Source organism: Panthera leo, chromosome E1, assembly GCF_018350215.1.
Source record: "Panthera leo isolate Ple1 chromosome E1, P.leo_Ple1_pat1.1, whole genome shotgun sequence".
NCBI lineage: Eukaryota > Metazoa > Chordata > Mammalia > Carnivora > Felidae > Panthera > Panthera leo.
In genome coordinates this window covers 13,748,281-13,770,391 of record NC_056692.1, presented here as the reverse complement: position 1 = coordinate 13,770,391, position 22,111 = coordinate 13,748,281, and the positions used below count along the sequence as shown (strand labels likewise).

Here is a 22,111-nt window from a genome sequence, read left to right as displayed (position 1 = left end):
TAGATGAGTGTAAGCCATATAGCAGGATATCTTGAGATGGGGTAATATTGTGACCCGGGGGAGGAATTCTGGACAGTCTGTAGTGCCGTATCTGAAAATCAATACAATGGATTTAGATAAGGGAGCTATGATTTGGAAGGCGTCGGTGTCAGTGAATGTTTCAACCTCCACTATTTTTGGTGAATGCTGAAACAAATAAGAAATCCCTTGGGTTGTCATAAATTTCTTTCCCTTCCTTCCTTCCTCCCTTCCTTCTTCCGTTTCTGTCTCTGTCTCTGTCTGTCTCTCTCTTTTGTCACATTGTTCTAGATGCTAGTGTTTGGCTGTGAACAAGATAGAACCTCCCCCTATCCTTAAAGTCTAGCAAAGAGAAAATAATTGCTATTTAATGGTCTGGAGGGTGAATTACTAGGTTACAGGATGGAATGAGGTGGAGACAGCATGTGTCAGGGAATGGAAAATGTGATGTCATATGGTGGGTGACAGCAGGATGCCTTTGAGAAAATGAGAAATACTTGGTACAGCTGGAGTGGAGAGAGGGCTAAACATGAGCTAATTGATCTGATGAAATAGGGTCTTGTGGGTCATGTAAACCGGTTTGGACTTTATGTTAATGGAAAGAGGAAACTCTTCAATTAGAATAGTGACACAAGCAGGTTTGACTTATAAAAAGAATGATTCTGGATAATGTCAATGGGATGGAAGGGAGTGAAGGTAAACGTGGAGAGACCAGACTTGTTGTGATGGTTCAGTTGAGGAAAATGACCTGAATGGAGGCTGTGGGATATGTAGCCCACATACGAGAAGTGTATGTACGTGGGATATGTATACGAGAAGTGAGAAGAAAGGGAGACTGGTAACATACAGTAAATGCATAAGGAGCAGGAAGAGAGGAAGGAGTCAAGGACGGCTCTCAGGTTTGACTCGAGTACCTTGTAGGCGGTACTGTCAGTCACCGAACTAGAGCTACTGGGAGTGGAGCCCCTCTGGGTCAAGGAAGACAATAAACTAAATTTCACAAAGATTGGTTTCAGAGTAACAATAAGCCATGCAGGAAGATGGCCATCAGAGAGCTGAACACCCACGTCTATAGCCCAGACGAGCTATGTGGGCTGGATAAATACATTTGGGATTCACTGTCATATTTAGGGGAAGTGTAGGAGGATTCTGAGGACCACCAATATTCAAACGATGACTGAACAGGAGACGTTCTCTAAGGACTCTGTGAAGGCATTCCAAGGGAGATAGGAGAAACATGAAACTGAGGTGTCACCACAGCCAAGAGATGGGAGAGTTTTAAGAAGGAAGAAGTGACGATTAGTTTTAAATGTGATATGTTATCCGATTTAGAGACTTGGAGGCCATTGGAGGCTTGTATTTTCAGTAGAGTCAGCTGCCACCTGTGCCTATATTCTCACTCATCCACCATTTGACAATAGGCCACTTGCAATGGAAATATATTTATTTCTTATACTTGGATTTTAGGGTCTGTTATTTTCTTCATAAATATAATAGAATCACAGAATGACAGAGAGGAACCAAACTGTCGTCTCAGAGTTCCTCCTTCTGGGCCTGCCCATCGAACCAGAGCAGTGGAATCTGTTCTGTGCTCTGTTCCTGGCTGTGTATGTTACCACCGTCCTGGGGAACCTTCTCATCATCGTCCTCATTCGCCTGGACTCCCACCTCCACGTGCCCATGTATTTGTTTCTTAGCAATTAATCCTTCTCTGACCTCTGCTTCTCCTCTGTCACAATGCCCAAACTGCTGCAGAACATGCAGAGCCAGGTCCCGCCCCTCCCCTATGCCAGCTGCCTGGCCCAGATGTATTGTTACTTGTTTTTTGGAGTTCTTGAGAGCTTCCTCATTGTTGTCATGGCCTATGGTCGCTATGTGGCCATCTGTTTTCCTCTGCACTACACCACCATCATGAGCCCCAACCTCGGTCTCTCCTTGGTGGTTGTCCTGGGTGCTGACTACTGCCCATGCCATGTTGCACACCCTGCTCATGGCCAAGCTGTCCTTCTGTGCCGACAACATAATCCCCCACTTTTTCTGTGATATGTCTGCTCTGCTGAAGCTGGCCTGCTCTGACACTCGAGTCAATGAGTTGGTGATATTTATCATGGGAGGGCTTCTTCTCGTCATCCCATTCCTACTCATCGTCATGTCTTATGCACGGATTGTGTCCTCCATCCTCAGGGTCCCTTCTTCCAGGGGCGTCCTCAAGGCCTTCTCCACCTGTGGCTCCCACCTCTCCGCGCTGTCTCTCTTCTATGGGACAGTTATCGGTCTCTACTTGTGCCCTTCAGCTATTAATTCTGCTGTTGAGGAGACTGTCTTGGCCATGATGTACACTGTGGTCACCCCCATGCTGAATCCCTTCATCCAAAGTCTGAGGAACAGAGACATGAAGGGAGCCCTGGGAAGAGTCTTTTGGAAAAAGAAAGTATCTTTCTCTCTAAAATGGTAACAATTTGGATTTTTACATTATTTAATTCAGTGGGTATAGTAATGTTGATAATGGAATATGACTCTAAATCAGTGTTTTTTTCTCCCTTAATTTTAAAGCTATCAAATTTTCTGTTCAGATAAAACCCTATGCTAAAGGCAACTATGAAAATATGGTAACTACTTAGCTGCTTTCAGGTAGAGCTGGGGGCAGGAAACCAGTTTGATGTGAATCCATATTTCCCTTTTGCCAGGTGGAATTGAAGTTTGAAAATAAGACTTATATACCTTTGTGCAAAACATCTATTATTCATTTCAATTCCGAAATTGTCTTCTTCCAACATCACTGTCATCATTGCTTTTCTTCCTGCTCAAGAATCCTCAGTGATGCACTCAAGTGAAGAAAGAATAAAATCCAACCTTTCTTTCTCACAGAACACAGAGAATCCTGGAGTTCTCAACTTCTCTATACACCTCACTCTCCACTATGAATAAAAGCACTTCTTATTTCCTTCTCTCCATCCATATGCTCACCTCATTCTATCCTTTGATTTTAATTTTATTTTTTGAGCCAGATCAGAAAAATTGTTCTTTACAAAAGAGAATAAGTAGCAAACGCTTGTTGGGTGCTTCTGAGTGTGTCAGGCGCTTTTCCAATCTATTAGTCTACCACCTCTATGATGCTGGTCCTATGGTCATCCTCATTCTATAAGTAAAATGATAGAAAGGTTAATTTACTGTCCAACATCACAAAAGAAGTTAAGATTGGAACCCAGGCAGTTTGGCGTGTAGCCCAAGATCCTCATGACTACACTATACTGCATCTTGAAACTACCAAACTGTACTCCCTCCATTGTAGTGGTGCATTCTGTCCAGTTCTAGTCATTTGTCAGTAGATCATGCTTTCCCATATTTCTTTCATGTCTTCATTTTTCTGATTGAATTATGATAATACATAATCATAAAGTATAGAACAAGAATTGTAAGCCCATATTCCAGTGGCCAAGCAGGTAATGTACATGAGTGTTAAGTAAGCCAGACGCTTACCGCAAGGACACCTGGGGGGCTCAGTTGGTTAAGCATCTGACTCTTGATTTTGGCTCAGGTCATGATCTCATGGTTTGTGAGTTTGGGCCCTGCATCAGGCTCCATGCTGATAATGCAGAGCCTGCTTGGGATTCTCTCTCTCTCTCCCTCTCTCTCTCTCTTACCCTCTCACATGTGCACACACACACTCTCTCTAAATAAATAAATAAATAAATAAATAAAAGAAAAATCAACTGCAGAAATATGATCAAAGATTTTTTATTTTATTAATATATGGAATATGCCTCTATCATAACTCAAAAATATATGCCACTGGAGATGATACTTAAACTTTGATATTGAATAAATTATAAGTGAAAATAGAAATACTTAATTATTAAATACATTACTGTATTTTGTAACTCCTTTGATTTGGAAGCAAAACCTGGCATCTTTTCTTCTGAGCAAGATGTCAGTGTGAAGTCCTTTGTTTTATCTTGAATTGTTTAGTGGAGAATTTAGGATTGGGTCCATTAACTGGGAGTGATATTTAGATTTTTTTTCCTGTTTAATAATTCAAGATCTGTTCACAACCACATGCACTTTGAATATGGATCAAATCTTTGTACAAACATTTATATAGTTAGTGTCACTTTTCTGGAGGCATAAGTAGAATTCTAATATTCCAATGTTGTCATAATATTTTTCAGTATTATGTTGCACAGTGTTCCATCAACTTGAATTTTTGCTCTTCATTTAGTGTATTAGTTGGGAAAGGTAAACTAATATGTTCATATAACATATAATGTTATTTTATTGTCATAAAATTGGGAATAAATGAACATTTTACAAGAACTCATCATTCAGCTCCTTAATTTTGTATATATAGAGCGGTCATTATTTTCATTCATGTAAATGTATTTTAACTATGATGAGTAGTTTGCATTATTCTTTGCCAAATTATGTTTTCAAAGTACAGTTTTTTCAAAAGGAATCAGTCAATTGAATAATATATTTGTGCAATTATTTGTGACTGTATTTGCAGAGAAGTATTCAATGTATTCAGACATGATTTGCATATCAAGATAACCCCATGTATTGAATCAAATCTTCACAAGTGATAGGAGAGGTTTTTAAAAAATTATTGTGTAACATGAGTAACTCATTTTCTTTAAACATTTCCAAAACCATTTTTGGTCCCATATCTGACCTCCACATAGTGCCAAAGGCTACCATATTGTTTATTCAATTTTTAAAGATTTTTTTTTTAATGTTTATTTATTTTTGAGACAGAGAGAGACAGAGCATGAACGGGGGAGGGTCAGAGAGAGGGAGACACAGAATCTGAAACAGGCTCCAGGCTCTGAGCTGTCAGCACAGAGCCCGACGCGGGGCTCAAACTCACGGACCATGAGATCATGACTTGAGCCGAAGTTGGCCGCTTAACTGACTGAGCCACCCAAGCGCCCCTGTTTATTCAATTTTTAAAGTGGAGCACTGGCCAGCTAGTTCAATTCATGGGAACGTATTCAGTTTATGATATAATTACTATTCTATTAAGCCTTTTAGTTTTGAAATTTTAGCATTGAAAAATATTATAATAAATGACTCACGTTAGGTGTCATGGAAAATATTGTCACTTTGGATTTATTTTTTTTTAAATTTTATTTATTTATTTTAAGTAATCTTTACACCCAACGTGAGGCTCAAACTCACAACCCTGAGACCAAGAGTCACATACTCCACCAACTGAGCCAGCCAGGCACCCTGGGTTTAATTTTTAAAAACAAGTTTGATATTATCACCAATACTATCAGAGAGCAGTTTGTAGTAGACTTACTAATTTTGACCAGCTAACATTAAAATTTTGAAGTTTTGTTTCTCTAATAAATATATAACTAATTTCTTGATATTGTGTCAAATAGGGAATCTTTTCCAAAGTTTTTTTGGAAGGATCAAACTTTTCATCAACATCACAAATAAATATAGTGAATTCAGTGGTATTGTTAATGTTTATATTCTCATGTGGCAAAGCACGAATGCTGCTTTCTGTTTGAAGCACATAATTTTTGCTAAATCCCAAAGACCGTCATTTACTACTCAAAATCTCTAAAAAGTGTGAAGCCCAATTGTTTCATTGAATACAACAGCATTGCACAATATCATTGTTCATTTTATAATCATATTGAAAAATGAATGAAAAACTTCAGGCTTCTTTTTGCTTCTTAAACTTTTCATATCATAACTTTTTTTCTACACTGATCGTTGTAAGATTCATTTAATGTAAAATAGGTTTGACACAGGTGCTCTTTGCTTGCTAATTAAACGTGTTGGGATACAGTATATTCCAGAATGAAACACTCGTGTTTTTTCCCCCCAAAATACAATTATTTTTCCATTTTTGGTATCTGCAGTGAATCCAGAAAATATTACCTTCTTCTGAGAAAAGCAATGCCAAGAAGGCAATGATACATGCTGACGAACTGGAGAGTTTATGCCGTGTCTGAAAGGACAAAGTGCTACCAAGCACAGGAGGTTGCTTTTGGGTGGGAATGTAGGCCCAGGACAACAATACCTCCCAGCTGTTTGACCCCATGTCTGATCTCTGTTAGTATAGATGCCCAACATTTTGTGTATCCAATTTATTAAGCAAAGCATTGTCCAATTCTTAGGAGGACATTCTGTTAAGCATAATTATTAAACTATTAACTATAGATTTGGATTTTTATGACAATCTTTCAACTTCTAGTGCTATGTCTTATAGGTAGCATATAGTTGGGAATATTTATTTTATCCATTCAGACATTGTATATCTTTTAGTCGGTGAGTTTATCCATTTACATGGATTCCACAGCATGGTGGCAATATGATACCGTGGCCACATAAGTTGAAGGTTCTTATTTGCAAAATTCTGGTATTAGTGTTAGTGTTACCTTATTTATTTTGAAGGTTTTGTGGTCAGGGGATCTTGCGTTACACATACATGCCTTTTCTTCACCACGCATACATAAATTCATTCTGAGCTGGAGCTATGTCCTAATCACTCCTGTGTCTCCTATAAGATAATGCCTTGCATGTGGTAGAAAATTCCCAGTCTCCACTTCAGTCTCCAAAATTACCTCATGTCACCTTCTGGAAGGCTTTACCTAGAAGCAGTCTTCCCAGAGCCCCATGCATGTCCTTGTTCCTCAGGCTGTAGATGAAAGGGTTCATCATGGGCGTCACCACAGCATACATTACTGTGGCTACTGAGTCCTTCATGGAGTAGGATTGGAGAGGCTGCAGATATACCATACAAAGCGTCCCATAGAAAAGAGAGACCACAGCCAAATGTGAAGCACAGGTGGAGAAGGCTTTGTATTTACTAGAGGCTGAAGGTATTTGGAGGATGGTTCTGACGATACGAATGTAGGATATCATCATGAACCCAAAGGGGGTGAGGAAGATAAAGATGCCTGTGGTAATCAGCACTATGTGAATGATCTGGGTGTTGGAACAGGCCAACCTCAGCAGAACATACATCTCACAGAAGATGTAGTGGATCTTCCGGGAACCACAGAAGGTCACCTTGGTCATGAAGAGGGTGAGGGTGAGGCCATAGAGGAGAGAAAGTGACCAACACAAGGTGAGGAGCAAAATACAGAGCCCCGGGCTCATGGCTGTGACATAGTGGAGGGGGCGGCAGATGGCCACATAGCGGTCATAGGCCATCGTAGCCAGGATGAGATTGTCCAGTGTCACCAAGGAGACCAAGAAGTAGAGCTGTGTCAGACACCCCGCATAGGAGATGGCTTTGTTCTGGGACTGAAGGTTCACCAACATCTTGGGGATTGTGTTGGTGACAAAGAAAAGGTCGGTGAAGGAGAGGCTGGCCAGGAAGAAGTACATGGGAGTGTGCAAGCGGGGGTCAAAGCTGATGGCCAGGATGATGAGCACATTTCCCACAACTGTGACCAGGTACATGGATAGGAACATCCAGAACAGGACTTGCTGCTGCTCAGGACTCTCTGAAATCCCCAGGAGTAGGAAGTCAGAGATTCTAGTCTGGTTGCCTCCATCCATTTCCCCAACTGTCTACAATATCAATACCACCAAATGTCTGCTAAGTGTCCTCTATTGAATAAGTACATTCAATGAGCAAAACAAATGATTTTCTTAGCATTAAAAATACCTTAGTTTTATAAAAATATCATTAAAATAGACTCAATTTTATAATTTTTTTAAACAAGAAAGAAATAACAGACACAGAAACAGAACATGGAAAATGTTTATGAACCTTAATCATTCCAGCAACTGCTAATTTGGCATACTCAATGTTCTAGGAATTATGTCTGTGTCATATATGAAATCTTATTGTCTTAAATACTCTTGCGGTGCTTAAAGATGATATGTAGTGCATATTGCATAGGTGTTTCAATGGTATTTTATATACATTATAAAAATGGGTATTACACAAGAGAACAAAAAAGAGTAAGTAAAAGTATTGGAAAAGAGAAAGAAAAATAATTATTTGCTGAAATGAGAATTTATCTGGGAAATCTAAGACAATCAATGGCTAGGCCATTAGGAATAAAAAGGGTTTACATTGGACTGGATAATCACACAATACGTGGACCCGAAACTAATGGCACTCATGTAGTCATATCATGTAGTTAGTAAGATTGCATTGTCAGAACACTTGAATTCCAGCCCGAGTGCTACCACCAGTCAGTTGTCTGGTAAATCATTCGTGCTCTTTAATAGCCCATTTCTTCATGTGAAAATTAAGTCACAATGTGCTTAACACAGAGCGCTTGTCTGCAGTGAGCAGTCAAGAAACATTGCCTATTGTCATTACATGTAGACAATCATCAGAAGTAGGATAGAAGCTGAGGTGAAATAATTGCATCCACACTATCACCAAACAGATCTATGCATTGAGATGTTAACAGGAATCAGACTGGAACTTCACCATCTCCAGTGAGGCATGTTGTGTACATTTAAGAATAGATATACCATGGTACCAAACAGAAAGATAAATTTGTGGCACTGGTGCATATTCCCTTGAATTAATCTAAATTTAATGTATTGAAACATAAAATTCTAACACGGTTTTTAAGAAATAAAAGATAATCTAAATGTCATCTACAAATACGCATGAAAATAAGCTAAGAAAATGTAGAAAAAACAGAGTGAGGAGACACTTGCTCTGTGAAATATCCAGGACTCTAAAAATAAAAGAGTGTATTAACGCTAGAATGAAAGATGAATAGTGTCATTGACTGATGAATAGATAAAGAAGATGTGATATATATATATGTATATATATATATACATATATATATATACATATATATATATATACACACACACATATATATATATATATGTGTGTGTGTATATATATATATATATATATATATATATATATATATATGCAATGGAATATTATTCCTCCATAAAAAAGAATGAAATCTTGCCATTTGCAACAACGTGGATGGAGCTAGAGAATATTATGCTAAGTGAAATAAGTCAGTCAGAGAAAGACAAATACTATATGATTTCACTCATATGTGGAATTTAAGAAACCAGACAAATGAGCAAAAGGAAAAGAAGAGAGAAAGAAAGAGACAAATTAGAAGACAGACCCTTAATTATAGAGAACTGCTGATAAGCAAAGGGGAGGTAGATGGGGCGATGGTTGAAATAGGTGATGGGGATTAAGGAATGCACTTGTGGTGAGCACCAGGGGTGGTATGGAAAGGTTGAATCACTATATTGTATACCTGAAACTAATAATACACTGTATGTTTGCTAAATGGAATTAAAATAAAACTTAAAAAAATTAAAAAGGAAACTTCAAAAAAACATGTTCATAGAACTAAAGGAAAACCTGTTTAAAGAAGTAAAAGAAGGGGTTCCTGGGTGCCTCAGTCGGTTAAGTGTCCAACTTCGTCTCAAGTCATGATCACACTGTTCCTGAGTTCCAGCCCCACGTTGGGCTCTGTGCTGACAGCTCAGACCCTGGAGCCTGCTTCGGATTCTGTGTCTCCCTCTTTCTCTGCCCCTCCCCTGCTCGTGCTCTCTCTCTCTCTCTCTCAAAAATAAATACTGATTAAAAAATTAAAAACAATAAAGGAGTAAAAGAAGGTATTATGACAATGCCTATCAAATCAAGACTATCAATAGAAGGAAGGAATTTTAAAACATAATCACAGGGAAATTGTGGAGTTGAAAAGTGTCATAATTAAAACAAAAAAGTCCCTGGAGGGGCTCAACAGTGAGTTCGAATGGCAGAAAGATTAGTAATCCTATAGATAGATTGATGCAAGCCGAAAAAAGAGAGAAAATGAAGAAAAATGAAGAGAGCCTCAGGGAAATGTGGGACACCATTAAGTACACCAACATATATGTGGCGGGAGTACTGGAAAGAGGAGAGAGAGCAAAAGAGAGGAGCAGAAAAATGTTTGAAGACATAATTAGTGAAAACTTCCCAAATTTATTGAAAAATACTTACACACCTAGAAGCTCAACAAATTCCGAGTAGGATAAACAGAGAGAGACCCACAAACAGACTCACCACCATAAAAAATCTGAAAGGTGAAGACAAGGAGAAATCCTGAAAGCTGAAAGAAACAAATATCTATTTATACAGAAACCCTGATGACATTAACAGTTGACCTAGCAGAAACAATGAGGGCCAGAAGGCACTGGGATAATATATTTAAAGTTAAAACAAAACAATAAAACCCCCAAATCCCATAAAACAAGAATCCCATGTCCAGTGAAGCTCCTTTTAAAAATGAAGACAGTATAAAATATTTCTCAGGTCAACAAAACTGAGAGAATTTGTTCTTACCAGTCCTGCCTTACTTACAAAAAATACTGAAGGAGGTTTTTGAACTGAAAGTAAATGACCCCAGTTGGTAATCTGCACACACACAAGAAACAAAGAATAGCGGTAAAGGCAGTTAGGTAAATATACAATACGGCTTAAGTGCTTATTTTCTCCTTTCTTGCCCTAACTGATTTATGAACCAAGTATATGAAATAATAGGTAATGGTATATTGTCAAGCTTCTAGTGCATAGATATACAACATATTGTCAATAACAGGACAAGGGATGTCAGTGGGATCAAAGCTGTATTGACTAAGGAAATGACTATAGAAAGGTAAAGTCATAATTATGACAATATATTGTTGGGTTATATGCTTATATAAATATGTGTATATATATATATATATGCTTATATATATACTGGGTTACATATCTCTCTCTCTATATATAGATATAACATCTAACATTAATAGATGTTATACCTATAACAATAATAGTACAAAAAAGAGGGGAAAGGGAATAGATCTCCACAAGAATTGTTTCTATAGGTCACTGGAATTAAGCTAGTACAGATCTGAAGCTGCTTCTCATATGTTAAGGTGTATATAGGAGACCCTGGAGCAGCCACTAAAAAAAAAAATCCAACTCTCAAAGAATATGGCTTCAAAATCATTACAGAAATTAAAATTCTACATCAGACACTATTCATTTAATGGAAAAGAAATCAGTTAAAGGAGGAATAGAGGCACGACAAGACATGAGACATGTAGGAAACATTATTACCTTCTGGTCTTTGTGTTTTTATAGTTGCCCTATCCTACATTTTGCTTAAATGTCTGTTTCCCACAAGACTGTGAGTGCCTCAAGAACAGGGACATTTTCATCATTGTATCCCAGGGCCTTGCATGGCACCAGACACAGCATAGGCTCAACGTATGAAGGTGGGACTGAACTGTACAGTGTATTAGGCATTCCATGCATTTGAAATGAATGAATGAAGTACAATGATCGGCGCCAAGAGCTTTTCAGTAACACTACAGATAAAATGCAGTTGTTCGAAAAATCAACCAGCGTGCCAGGGTAAGTGGGCCTGTTCTGGAATTTCAATCTGGAATACGATGAATTCAAAGTAGCAGCTAAACAAACACATGCAGATGTGCGGACAGGGAGTAACCCAGGGGATTAAAATAGCTCGGAGCTCCAGTTTAAGGGTAAGGGAGAAGGCCCAGCATTTAGCAAATGAACAGATTTGTTATCTTCACAAAATCCGATCCCCACATATCCAGTGTGGGTGGTACAGCGGGAGGATATTTTGAGTCAGAAGTTTGGGTCTAAGTGCTAGCTTAACACGTATGAGAAAACCACTACCTCCTACTGAGCACTGGCTAGAAAATGTGTTGTAAAATTTTGTATTTAGTTCACACAAAATCACAAATTGACTCTAATATTCCAATTTCTTGATAAGGTGGCTAAGACTTAGGTTAATGAGTTTACCAAGTTACAACCGGGAACTGATCAAGTGGAAATGCGAGCCCCCTTCTTCTGTCTCCAAAGCCCACGTCCCAAGCAGTTTGCCACACTTGGAAGAAGGCGAATAATGCCCACCCGAATGGAGGTTTGGAGAAAGAGATGAAATGCTGTACATGTGGAAGCACTTCTTCAGCCTAACTGGAAGTGATTGTAAAGGGAGCTCTATTCTGAACAATTTTCTCAAACTTCTATCTCCTACCTCCTCCAGTAGGAAACCCTGCTCTCAGGACAAAGAGGCATCAGGGGCCCTAGTCTCTTCCCCATCCTGGGCCTGGCTCTCCCCCCACCTCAAACAGAGCAGTCTCAGCCCGCCTATGTCTGCAGAGAGTGAGTCACACGCAGACTTGTTAGTGGCCAGCCCCTCGGTGCTGTCTACATGGGGGAGAAATGAGTGCCAGAATGTATCGTCTTGGGCTTCCCATACACGGGGTGTTATTTGTCCAAGTCAGCAGCTAGGGAGTAAACCAGAGACAAAGAGAAGAGCCAGGCTATCTCCCAGGGAAGCTAGTGCTCTGCCAGTGAAGAGGGGTGGGGTGTGGGGGTTGGGGGGGGGGAGGGGGGAGTGGATTCCCTATCACAGAAGGCATTCAGACATTATCATGCAGGCAGAGTGGTTGTTGCAGAGCTGATTCAGCTTTTGTGGAAGTAGGTGAAGGTTAAGATCTCTTTTAACTGTAAGATTCCAAACCATAGAGTAATCATATGGTGGTTCTTCGGCATTTGCGTGAAAATGAAAGTACTCTTAGCACAGGCTCTAGAGACTTTCCGTTATACAACTTTCCATATCTGTGGTTTATTACCATATAATTCACCTATGGTTCAATACCATGAATGAGATAGTTCTCCTAGTACTTAAGGGAGAGTTTTCGCTGAAAAGATCTGCCCAAGGTCATGGAGTGATTTGGTGGCAGGGACGAGGCTTTGACCAGGAGTTCAAGGCACATGTTTGCTTTGTTAGCCTAGAAGTGGGAGAAGGTAGAAAGCCTGGAAACTTGAGGCTAGCAAAAGAAAGACTGCTTTCCTCTTAGAAAAACGGTTGACCAATAATGGGGAACTGATGGGCTCATTCCAGAGATCACTCCAAGAACCCCCAATGGCCTAAAATGAAAAAGAGCACAGTGGTAACTCCCTGAGTGACCCCAGCCCTGAGCACACCAGCTAACCCCTCTGTTTCTGCCATGGAGACAAAGGCCTTCCATCTCCTTAGACCTCATCAGAAACAACGTCCCTCCACAGCCTATTTGCCTGGTTCAGGGCCCTCTGGGATATCTGCCACACAGAGGGGAAGGAAGGAAGCAGGGAAGAGCACTGGGGAAAGTCAGAGGACACCCAGAGGGAATACTATCTTTGCTTTCTAGTGCTGAAGGAAAGTTCCCCCGGACACTTTAGTCTGCATCAGAATCTCCTGTGATACTTTAAAACAAACAGCTGCTTTTCTGGTCCCCTTCCTGGAAAGACTGGTTCTATTTTGAGAACCAAGTCCTTTTTAGCAATCACCTGGTGATTCTGATTGTACAGAAATGCTGCTCTGAGTCTGTGGGTTCTGAACACTTGTATGGTCAGCTGGCCTCAGAGACAGAAACCCTTTTCCAGGATAGCTCTGCAGGGAGGGGGAGGGTGTAGGGGTGGTATGGAAAAGTAGTCCCTCCTTGATGTTGGAAAACTGGCCTTTGGTACCTCTTCTGTTGCTCCCCAGCTGCAGGACCTTGAGGAGGGCATGCAACCTCCCCGAGCCTCTCCGTCCCACCCGTGAAGCCTTCCTCGCCGGCTCGGGAATGACATGCAACAGAGCTTGTGACAGCACTTTGAAAACTGGAGAGCACTGAAAAGATTGGAGGGGTTATTAGTTACCTTTAAACACTAAGAGGTTTGATTCTATGAAGATTCTGTCAAAGTTTGTGAGTCTGTTTGTGAGAGAGAAAATAGAGAAGAGGGAAGATAAGAAAGGAGGGGAAAAGAGAGAACATGAACCTGTGACATGCAGACCTTACCCACTGTCCTGTGCTGCTCTCAGAATTTTCTGGTTCTGCTGCCTCGTTTCCTCTCACATAGGGTATCAATTCGATCGAGACATAAAGGACCCTAAAACATTGCTTTCTGAGTAGGACTTGGCAATTTGTCCCGTTGGCTAAAGTGGGAAGGAGGATATTGGTGCCTGGAGCTTCAGTCCCTGTAAAAGAGGAGACGGTATGGAAGGCCGTGGACACCCTGATGACAATTCGGCATCTGGGAATTGAAGCCTGTGTCTCAGGTTCATGAAGGAAGAGGGTGTACTGGGAGCACACCAGGCCTACCTATCTGTTTTGGAGAGGCCTCGGGGAGGCAATCCCATGACAGCTTGTTGAGATGAACCTGGATAATTGCTCCAATGTTTGTACCTGTTAGAAAGGGTCTTGGGAAATGAGTCTTATTTACCATTATTTGAAAATTTCTGTAGGAATTTTGACAAACTGACAAAATATGAATAACCAGAACTTGCATAAAAAAACCACATTGTCAGCACTTCACACGCCTCATGCTCTCTGGCAGTCACTGTTTCTGCAAAGAGTAACCACTCCTAGTAGCATAATGTAGTTTTGCCCGTATTTGTACTTTATGTAAGTGAAAGCACGTAGTTGTACTCTTTTGTGTCTGTTTCTTTTACTCAGCATTGTTTGTGACATTCATCCATATTGCTGCACGTGGTTGTAGATTGCTCATTGCTGTATAATGCTCTGTTGTGTGACTATGCCACTGAAAGAAATCCATTCTACCTTGATGAGTTCTAGTAGTCTCTATTTCTGGCTACTGTGAACAGTGCAGCTACACATACTTCCTGGGCATCTATACTTTATGCGAAGTGATTTGTTGTTTTGACTTTATCACTTAGATCTGTTATTAATCTAGAATGGATTATGATATCTGGTGAGGTAGAAGTCAAGATATATTTTTTCCCACAAGTGTGGATATCCAACTAAATCTTTAAAAAAAAAGTTTTTTTTTAAATGTTTTAATTTATTTTTGACACGGAGAGAGAGACAGAGCACGAGTGGGGGAGGGGCAGAGAGAGAGGGAGACAGAATTTGAAGGAGGCTCCAGGCTCTGAGCTCTCAGCACAGAGCCCTACACGGGACTCAAACTCGCAGACTGCGAGATCATGACCTGAGCTGAAGTCGGACGCTCAGCCGACTGAGCCACCCAGGCGCCCCTCCAACTGAATCTTAAACATGCTGTGTTTCTCCATTTTTTTTTTTTTTGGCTCACTTTATTTTTATTTATTATTCTTTTAACTATTATTTTTTTCTTTCTCCAAATTTTATTTAAATTCCAGTTAGTTGACATACAGTGTAATATTTGTTTCAAGTGTAGAATTTAGTGATTCATCACTTACACACAACACCCAGTGGTTATCACAAGTGCCTTCCTTAATACCATCACCTATTTAACCCATCCCCCTGCCCACCTCCCCTCCAGCAACCATCAGTTTGTTCTCTATAGTTAAGAGTCTGTTTTTTGGTTTGCCTCTCTTTTATTTCTGCCCTATGTTCATTAGACCTAAATGGGAGACAGGAAACCATCAAATTCTAGAAGAAAATGCAGGCAGTAACCTCTTTGACATTGACCGTAGTAACTTTTTTCTAGACATGTCTCCTGAGGCAAGGGAAACAAAAACAAAATAAACTATTGGGACTTCATCAAAATAAAAAGCTTCTGGGGTGCCTGGGTGGCTCAGTCCGTTAAGTGTCTGACTCTCAGTTTCGGCTCGGGTCATGATCTCACGATTTTGTGAGTTTGAGCCCCGCATCAGGCTCTGTGCTGACAGTGTGGAGCCTGCTTGGGATTCTCTCTCTCCCCCTCACTCTGCCCCTCCCCTGCTCATGCTGTCTCTGTCTCTCTCAAAGTAAATCAATAAACTTAAAAAAATAAGTTCAATATTCAATATTCAATATTGAATATTTGAATATCAAAAATATTCAATACATAAATAAAAAGCTTCCACTCAGTGAAGGAAACAATCTATGAATGGGAGAAGATGTTTGTAAATGACATACCTGATAAAGGGTTAGTATCAAAATATATAAAGAAGTTTAAAACTTAATATCCAAAAACAAATAATCCAGTTAAAAAGTGGGCAGAAGACATGATGACATTTTCCAAAGAAGACATACAGAGGGCTAAGAGACACCGATTTACTTCAAACAAATAATAAGGTGAGGTAGTCTTCAGAGTAGAAGTCTTTCACATCTTTGCTAGATTTATCCCCAAGCGTTTATTGCCTTTAATTAAATAATTCTCAGATTTCAATACTTACAGAAGAATAATAATCCATACCCACAACTATACTATGTTATTACATATTTACCAAGCTAGTAAAATGAATAACAATAGTGAAACATTATTGGTGGGACGATGGGTAAACAGTTACAGTTTCATGGCAAATGGGCAGTATAGGACAGAACTTTAAAACTATCCATATGTGCATGTGGCTGGATTTATTTTTAAGAATGTAGGCTAAGAGAGTAAATCATATGAGAAAGTAATGCTTGTGGAAATGATATTTTTTAATATTCAAAAAAAATTTTTTTTAACGTTTATTTATTTTTGAGACAGAGAGAGACAGAGCATGAACGGGGGAGGGGCAGAGAGAGAGGGAGACACAGAATCGGAAGCAGGCTCCAGGCTCTGAACCATCAGCCCAGAGCCCGACACGGGGCTCGAACTCATGGACTGTGAGATCGTGACCTGAGCTGAAGTCGGACGCTTAACCGACTGAGCCACCCAGGCGCCCCTAATATTCAAAATTTTGAATTAATCCTCAAACAGCATAGTAGGGCAGCATTTGACAAAACTATGGTGTGAGGGTGTATTGACGAACCTCAGAAGGTATAATTATGACAAATGTGTAAACTGTGTTGTTACAAAGACATTCGCAGACAAAATATAAATATGGAAGAGTAACATAATTTAAGTTAAAAGCTGGAACTAAAAATATTGGCGAATATTTACCAATTTTTCCACACTTTCCACAGACGTGGAAGACGCACGTCTGTCAATGAATTAGGAGAGCATATGGGATAGTACAAACTTATGTATTTTAAGTTAGCTGGTGAATTTTTACTCTAAGTTTAAGTAGCCGGTAAGCATGGTTTCAAAGGTAGACTGAAATCATCCCTGCACATGAATCCCAGCAAGTAGGTGATTCTACATTAAACCCAAAATGTTCTTAAAAAGGGTGGTTGAAACACAGGATCCCATCTAGTTTCACAGAGCAGGCCATGGGTGACTCCTTAAGTTCTTGTGAGTGAATTTGCATTAACTACTGCTGCTCAGCTTTAATTTTAATAAGGACTACTGCCACGGCGGTTAACATTCATTGACAACATACTATATCCTAGGGGCACCTGGTTGGCTCAGTCACTAGAGCGTGTGACTCTTAATCTCAGAGTCATCACATTCAAGCCCCATGTTGGGCGTGAAGCCTACTAAAACAACAGCAACAACAACAACAAACAAACAAACAAACAAAACTATGTGCTAGGCATTCACCCTTTATATACTTATATAAATATCTCACTTAAATATCACAAACAATGCTTTAACATACATTACCATATTTAAACTTCCTGACAACACAATAAGGTAGTTTATATCTGCTTTGAAAGGTTAAGTAATTTCCCAGGGTCATACAGCTTACAAGCAGCAAAGCTAAGATTTGAACTTGCTGCAGTCTATCTATCTAACTGTAGAGCCAATGTTTACCACTTTGCTGTACTAACTTTTATTGTCAGAAGATAGTATGTAAGCTTACTGTAAGACAAATGGGGATCAAGGGAGCTGGCCATCAGAAATTGACTTCTACTGGAGGAGATATTATCTACAGTAAACACAACCTATGTCATTAAGCATGCAGCCAGATACCTAAAGGGAAATAGGCAAGAATAAAAAATAGTACCCCATGGTAGCTTTTTATTTTCTTATGGCATCTAATTGGTTAGGGTGTACCTTATTATACATGTATTTGTCAAAACTCTTGGTGACTTAGCTCTCCAAGTCCTTTTTGGTAAACTTCAACAATAATCAGTAAGTTATGAAAATATTGGCCTGAGTTGATCTTGGGAGCAATATAGAACAGTGTGGGCTGCAAACCATATTTGTTATGAACTGGTGAAGGTGGTCCTGAATGCTACAATAAATAAGTTTGAACTTTATTCTGCAGGCAGTATAAGGCCCCTGGAGATTTCTAATAGGGTGGTAGTCATATTCAATGAAGGTTAATATGATTGTGGTGTGCAGAATAGATGGAATGGGGAGAGATTAGGGACTGAGGAACATCTAGGAGGGGGTTTCAATCATTCAGCTAAGAGACTATGAACTGCCCATAAGATCATTCTTTCCTGGTCCCTAACTTTATGAGTGCAACCATTGCATTGGGGTTTAGCACATATTAATGGTGCCAGGCGTTGTGCCAAATGGTAAGCGTTGGTATTGCAAAGATGAAATTGACTTGGAAAAACTTTCCCCAAAGATAAAAATTAAATCTTCACGAAAGTAACAATTTTCATAATTTAAGATGTTAAGAGGGATGGGGGTCTCGGATGCCTGGTAAAATGTTACAGTAGGTCTACCCAAGGACTCCACCCTGTCAAACCCTTCCTTTCCAGTCCCGGGTTCTATTATCTCAGCATGGGGACTTCACAGATATGGGGATTCCCAGTGTCAAAAACACTGTTGGTAGGAATCCAAGTCACCAAGGTCACAGTGATGGTGGGGGAAAGTTATCTTTCCCTGAAGCTTATTCTTGGACACATACAATAGCGCAACCAATATTTCCTTATTTTGGTCATGAGTTGTTTCATGTTGTTTCAAAAGTATTCAAGTACATCCTTTATTATATTATAAATCTGAATCACTGTGATTTTAGGGCATTATGATTGTAAGAAATTAAGTTAATGAATGATATTGGCCTGATGATGGGTATGTTTGGAGAAAGTCCTGTAGGTTAGGCATGAAGATTTCAAGTTCAGATCACAGGTCCTGAAAGTGAGGTCTCCATTTTCTCTCATTCTTTAGTGCTTATATGGTGAATGCAATTAAGTGGAGATCCCCATATTGGATGTGAAGTCACCACTGCTAAGGGGAAGGGATTTTGCTAACCCAAATTAGCTTTCTCAAGGAAGACTTGATGTCTCTGTTCCTCAAGCTATAGATAAAGGGATTCAGCACTGGGGTTACTACTGTGTACATCACTGATGCAACTGTGCCCTTCTGTGGTGAGCGGGTCGAGGGGGGACTGAAGTAAACACAAAAGGAAGTCCCAAAGAATAGAGAAACCACAGAGAGATGAGAGCTGCAGGTGGAAAAGGCTTTCTGCTTCCCCTGAATTGAGGGGATCTTCAGGATGGTCAAGAAAATATGTGTATAAGAGATTATCAGGCAAAGCACACAAACCAGTCCTGCAAGGCCCCCGACAGTGAAAATCACCAGCTCATTAATGAAGGGATCCGTGCAGGACAGACTCAGAAGTGGGTTGATGTCACAGAAGAAGTGTGGGATCTTGCGTTCGGCACAGAAGGACAGATTGTTCATCAAGAGTGTGTGTAGGAGGGAGTGGAGGGCATTCATAATCCAGGATGCAGAAACTAGGAAGACACAGAGCCCAGGGCTCATGACCATGACGTAATGGAGCGGGTAGCATATGGCCACATAGCGGTCGTAGGCCATGACGGCCAAGAGGAACGCCTCCAGCATCACAAACAGCATGAAAAAATACAGTTGCGATAGACACCCTGCATATGAGATGGCCTGATTCTGGATCCATATGTTTGCCAGCATCTTGGGGACTGTGGTGGACACAAAGCAGGCATCGGCAAGAGAGAGGTTGGCCAGGAAGAAGTACATGGGCGTGTGGAGGTGGGCATCAGCAATGATGGCCAGAATGATGAGGAGGTTGCCGCCCACTGTGACCAGGTACATGAACAGAAACAGCCCAAAGAGGACTTCCTGCTGCTCTGGCTGCTTGGAAAGCCCCAGGAGGACAAATGCTGAGATGCTGGTCAGGTTTTCCCACTCCATTTGTCGGTAAGCAGAAAGATGGATTAATTGAATGAAATTGGTAAGCCCTGGTTTGTGGACTTTGAAAATGATGCAGTATTCCAACGTTGATCTTCTAGTGTAAGATGGGATCATGAAATATCCAATATTTAACTGCTTACGATGCACAAAAATGGCAGTTTCATATAGTTCAACTGAATATTTGCAAACGCCTGTGCTTTCTGCCATGGGATACCAAAGATTTGTCTGCAACGGGGGGGAGAGGTTTTTTTTTAAAAAGTTTTATTATATAAGCATGAATCCAATACATATACTTTTTTATTATTTTAAGTAACATACTTTTTAAAATTCATGATATAAAGCTTTGGCCTACATAATGAACTGTTTACAAAACTCATCAAGTATAAACAAAAGCTTGCCTTTGCTTGTTCTTAAGCAGTGAGGAGCTTTTAGTCAATCATTGTCGCCGATTTCTGTGCACTTTGTCCAGTCTTGCCTTTCTCCGACTGTGTTAACTAGACCAGGAGTCAGCAAACCAGAAAACCAGAGCCAGATCCTCCTCACACATTTTTTTTTTTTGGCATGGACCTCAAGCTAAGAATGTATTTTACATTTTTAAGGGTGGTAAAAACCCCCCACAAACCCCATAAACCTTAAAACAGAGAGGCAGATGCAACAAAGGTCATACGTGACCCCACAAAACCTAAAACCATTGCAACCTGGCCATTCATAGTAAGTTTACCATCCCCTCTGCCAGACTGTAAGTTCTTGGACATCATGATGCAAACACTATTCACCTTTATACACTTAGCCTAATACATGCTTGCTGACACATAATAAGTGATCAATAAGTTTGATGAATTTATGAAAAATTACTTGGTGTTCACTGGTATGGAGGAGTCATATCAAGTCTGGAACTAATGTTCTAGCTATTTAAGAAGTTCTGAAGAGGCAATTACCAGCACCTTGCGGGAAGAGACTTGAGCATGGGCTGTGGCAAAATAGATATCATACTGAGAAAATTCATACGTCCCTTTAATCCTTAATATGAAGTCGTTCTCGAAAGTGACTTGCTAGCTAAGACTACTTCCCTAGCCAAATTGCCATCTAGGTGTGGACATGTGACCAGCTCTTATTTGAGTGAATGAGGGATTTATCTTTTTTCTTCAGCTTGCTGTATTTGAAGAGCAACCAAAGTATAACATGCATACACACACACACACACACACACACACACACACACACAAATCATAGTATGTTATGAAGTGTTTGCATGTAGCAGTAGCAGGATCAATCATGTGTTACAGCTGCATCTTAAAGTCATTCATTTAAACATATAATTTGAGCAACAATACCATAACTGTATACCAATACATATACTTTGAAGCTAGGTTGGAGTTGTTTCTTCACAAAACTCTTGTGGTATTCATGTGGACATTGTGACATTAATCCATCCAAAGATTTCACAGGTCAAGTAAATCATTAGCATATTTCCCCAATATTTTGAAAAGCATGGCTATTGGAAAAAAAGGATTTGGAATTGGTGAAAAGCATACCTAATGCTGAAATCATTATCGCCACCAGCTGGTCTGGTGAGAAATCTGGGTGCCATTATAGACCCATTTTTCTTCCTCCTCGCATGCATCCAAATACTACCAAATCCTGGTGATTTTACTTTGTCGATGTAACTAAAATTTACCCATTTCTCTTTATTTACCCACTGTCCTCAGTCCCAGCTGCCACTACCTTCATTCACGATACTCATTTATCACTTAAATATGGGCAGTCATTCTTGCCTACAGGCATACCCACCTGCCCTCTGGTTTCACTCCAGAGAGAATGGGCTTTCTACAAACCATATCTGATTTTGTCACTCTACCTGAAAAATCCTTCAGGGGTTTCTCATTACTTTCAGGATAAACTCTACACATCTTCCTAGGGCCTGAAGACCCTTGATGTCTCCATTGATTCATGGACCTTCCTCTCCATTCTACATCCTATGCCCCACTTATACTTACAATTATTTAGAAGATCTAGATACTTTTTCACCTTTGGGATTTTGCCCATCTTATTTTCTTGTGCTGGAATAGTCTTCCCTCGGGTTTCAGCTTAGATGTCATTTTTTTTCTTTTCAAGTTTTAATTTAAGTTCTAGTTAAAATATATGGTAAACTTGATTTCAGGCATATATTTTAGTGATTCATCACTTACATATAATGTCCAGAACTCCTCACAAGTGCCCTTCTCAACACCCATT

At 40.0% G+C, this 22,111-nt stretch overlaps 2 protein-coding genes and 1 pseudogene across 2 annotated transcripts; 1 reads left to right on the top strand and 2 right to left on the bottom strand.

Moving 5' to 3' along the window:
• The first annotated feature begins 1,524 nt into the window (after nt 1-1,524).
• Nucleotides 1,525-2,473, top strand: LOC122206996 (annotated as a pseudogene).
• A 4,124-nt stretch (nt 2,474-6,597) lies between these two features.
• Nucleotides 6,598-7,578, bottom strand: LOC122206725 (olfactory receptor 1D5-like). The gene has a single exon (XM_042916172.1). The coding sequence runs from the start codon at nt 7,537-7,539 to the stop codon at nt 6,598-6,600; it is 942 nt and encodes a 313-aa protein (XP_042772106.1). The 5' UTR covers nt 7,540-7,578.
• A 7,207-nt stretch (nt 7,579-14,785) lies between these two features.
• On the bottom strand, nt 14,786-19,876 carry LOC122206724 (olfactory receptor 1G1-like). The gene is made up of 2 exons (XM_042916171.1): nt 18,960-19,876; nt 14,786-14,807 (listed from the first exon to the last, which is right to left on the bottom strand). Exons 1-2 carry the CDS (start codon nt 19,874-19,876, stop codon nt 14,786-14,788), a joined length of 939 nt encoding a protein of 312 aa, XP_042772105.1.
• Nucleotides 19,877-22,111: the final 2,235 nt, after the last annotated feature.

Excerpts from the sequence above, each read along its gene's own strand:
- LOC122206725 (XM_042916172.1), bottom strand. The coding sequence starts at position 7,539 with ATGGATGGAGGCAACCAGACTAGAATCTCTGACTTCCTACTCCTGGGG.
- LOC122206724 (XM_042916171.1), bottom strand. The coding sequence starts at position 19,876 with ATGGAGTGGGAAAACCTGACCAGCATCTCAGCATTTGTCCTCCTGGGG. Across the intron at positions 14,808-18,959 it reads TCCTTGAGAAAGCTAATTTG|TAAAAAAAAACTTTTTTTTT; the intron begins GGTTAGCAAAAT and ends AATTAAAACATT.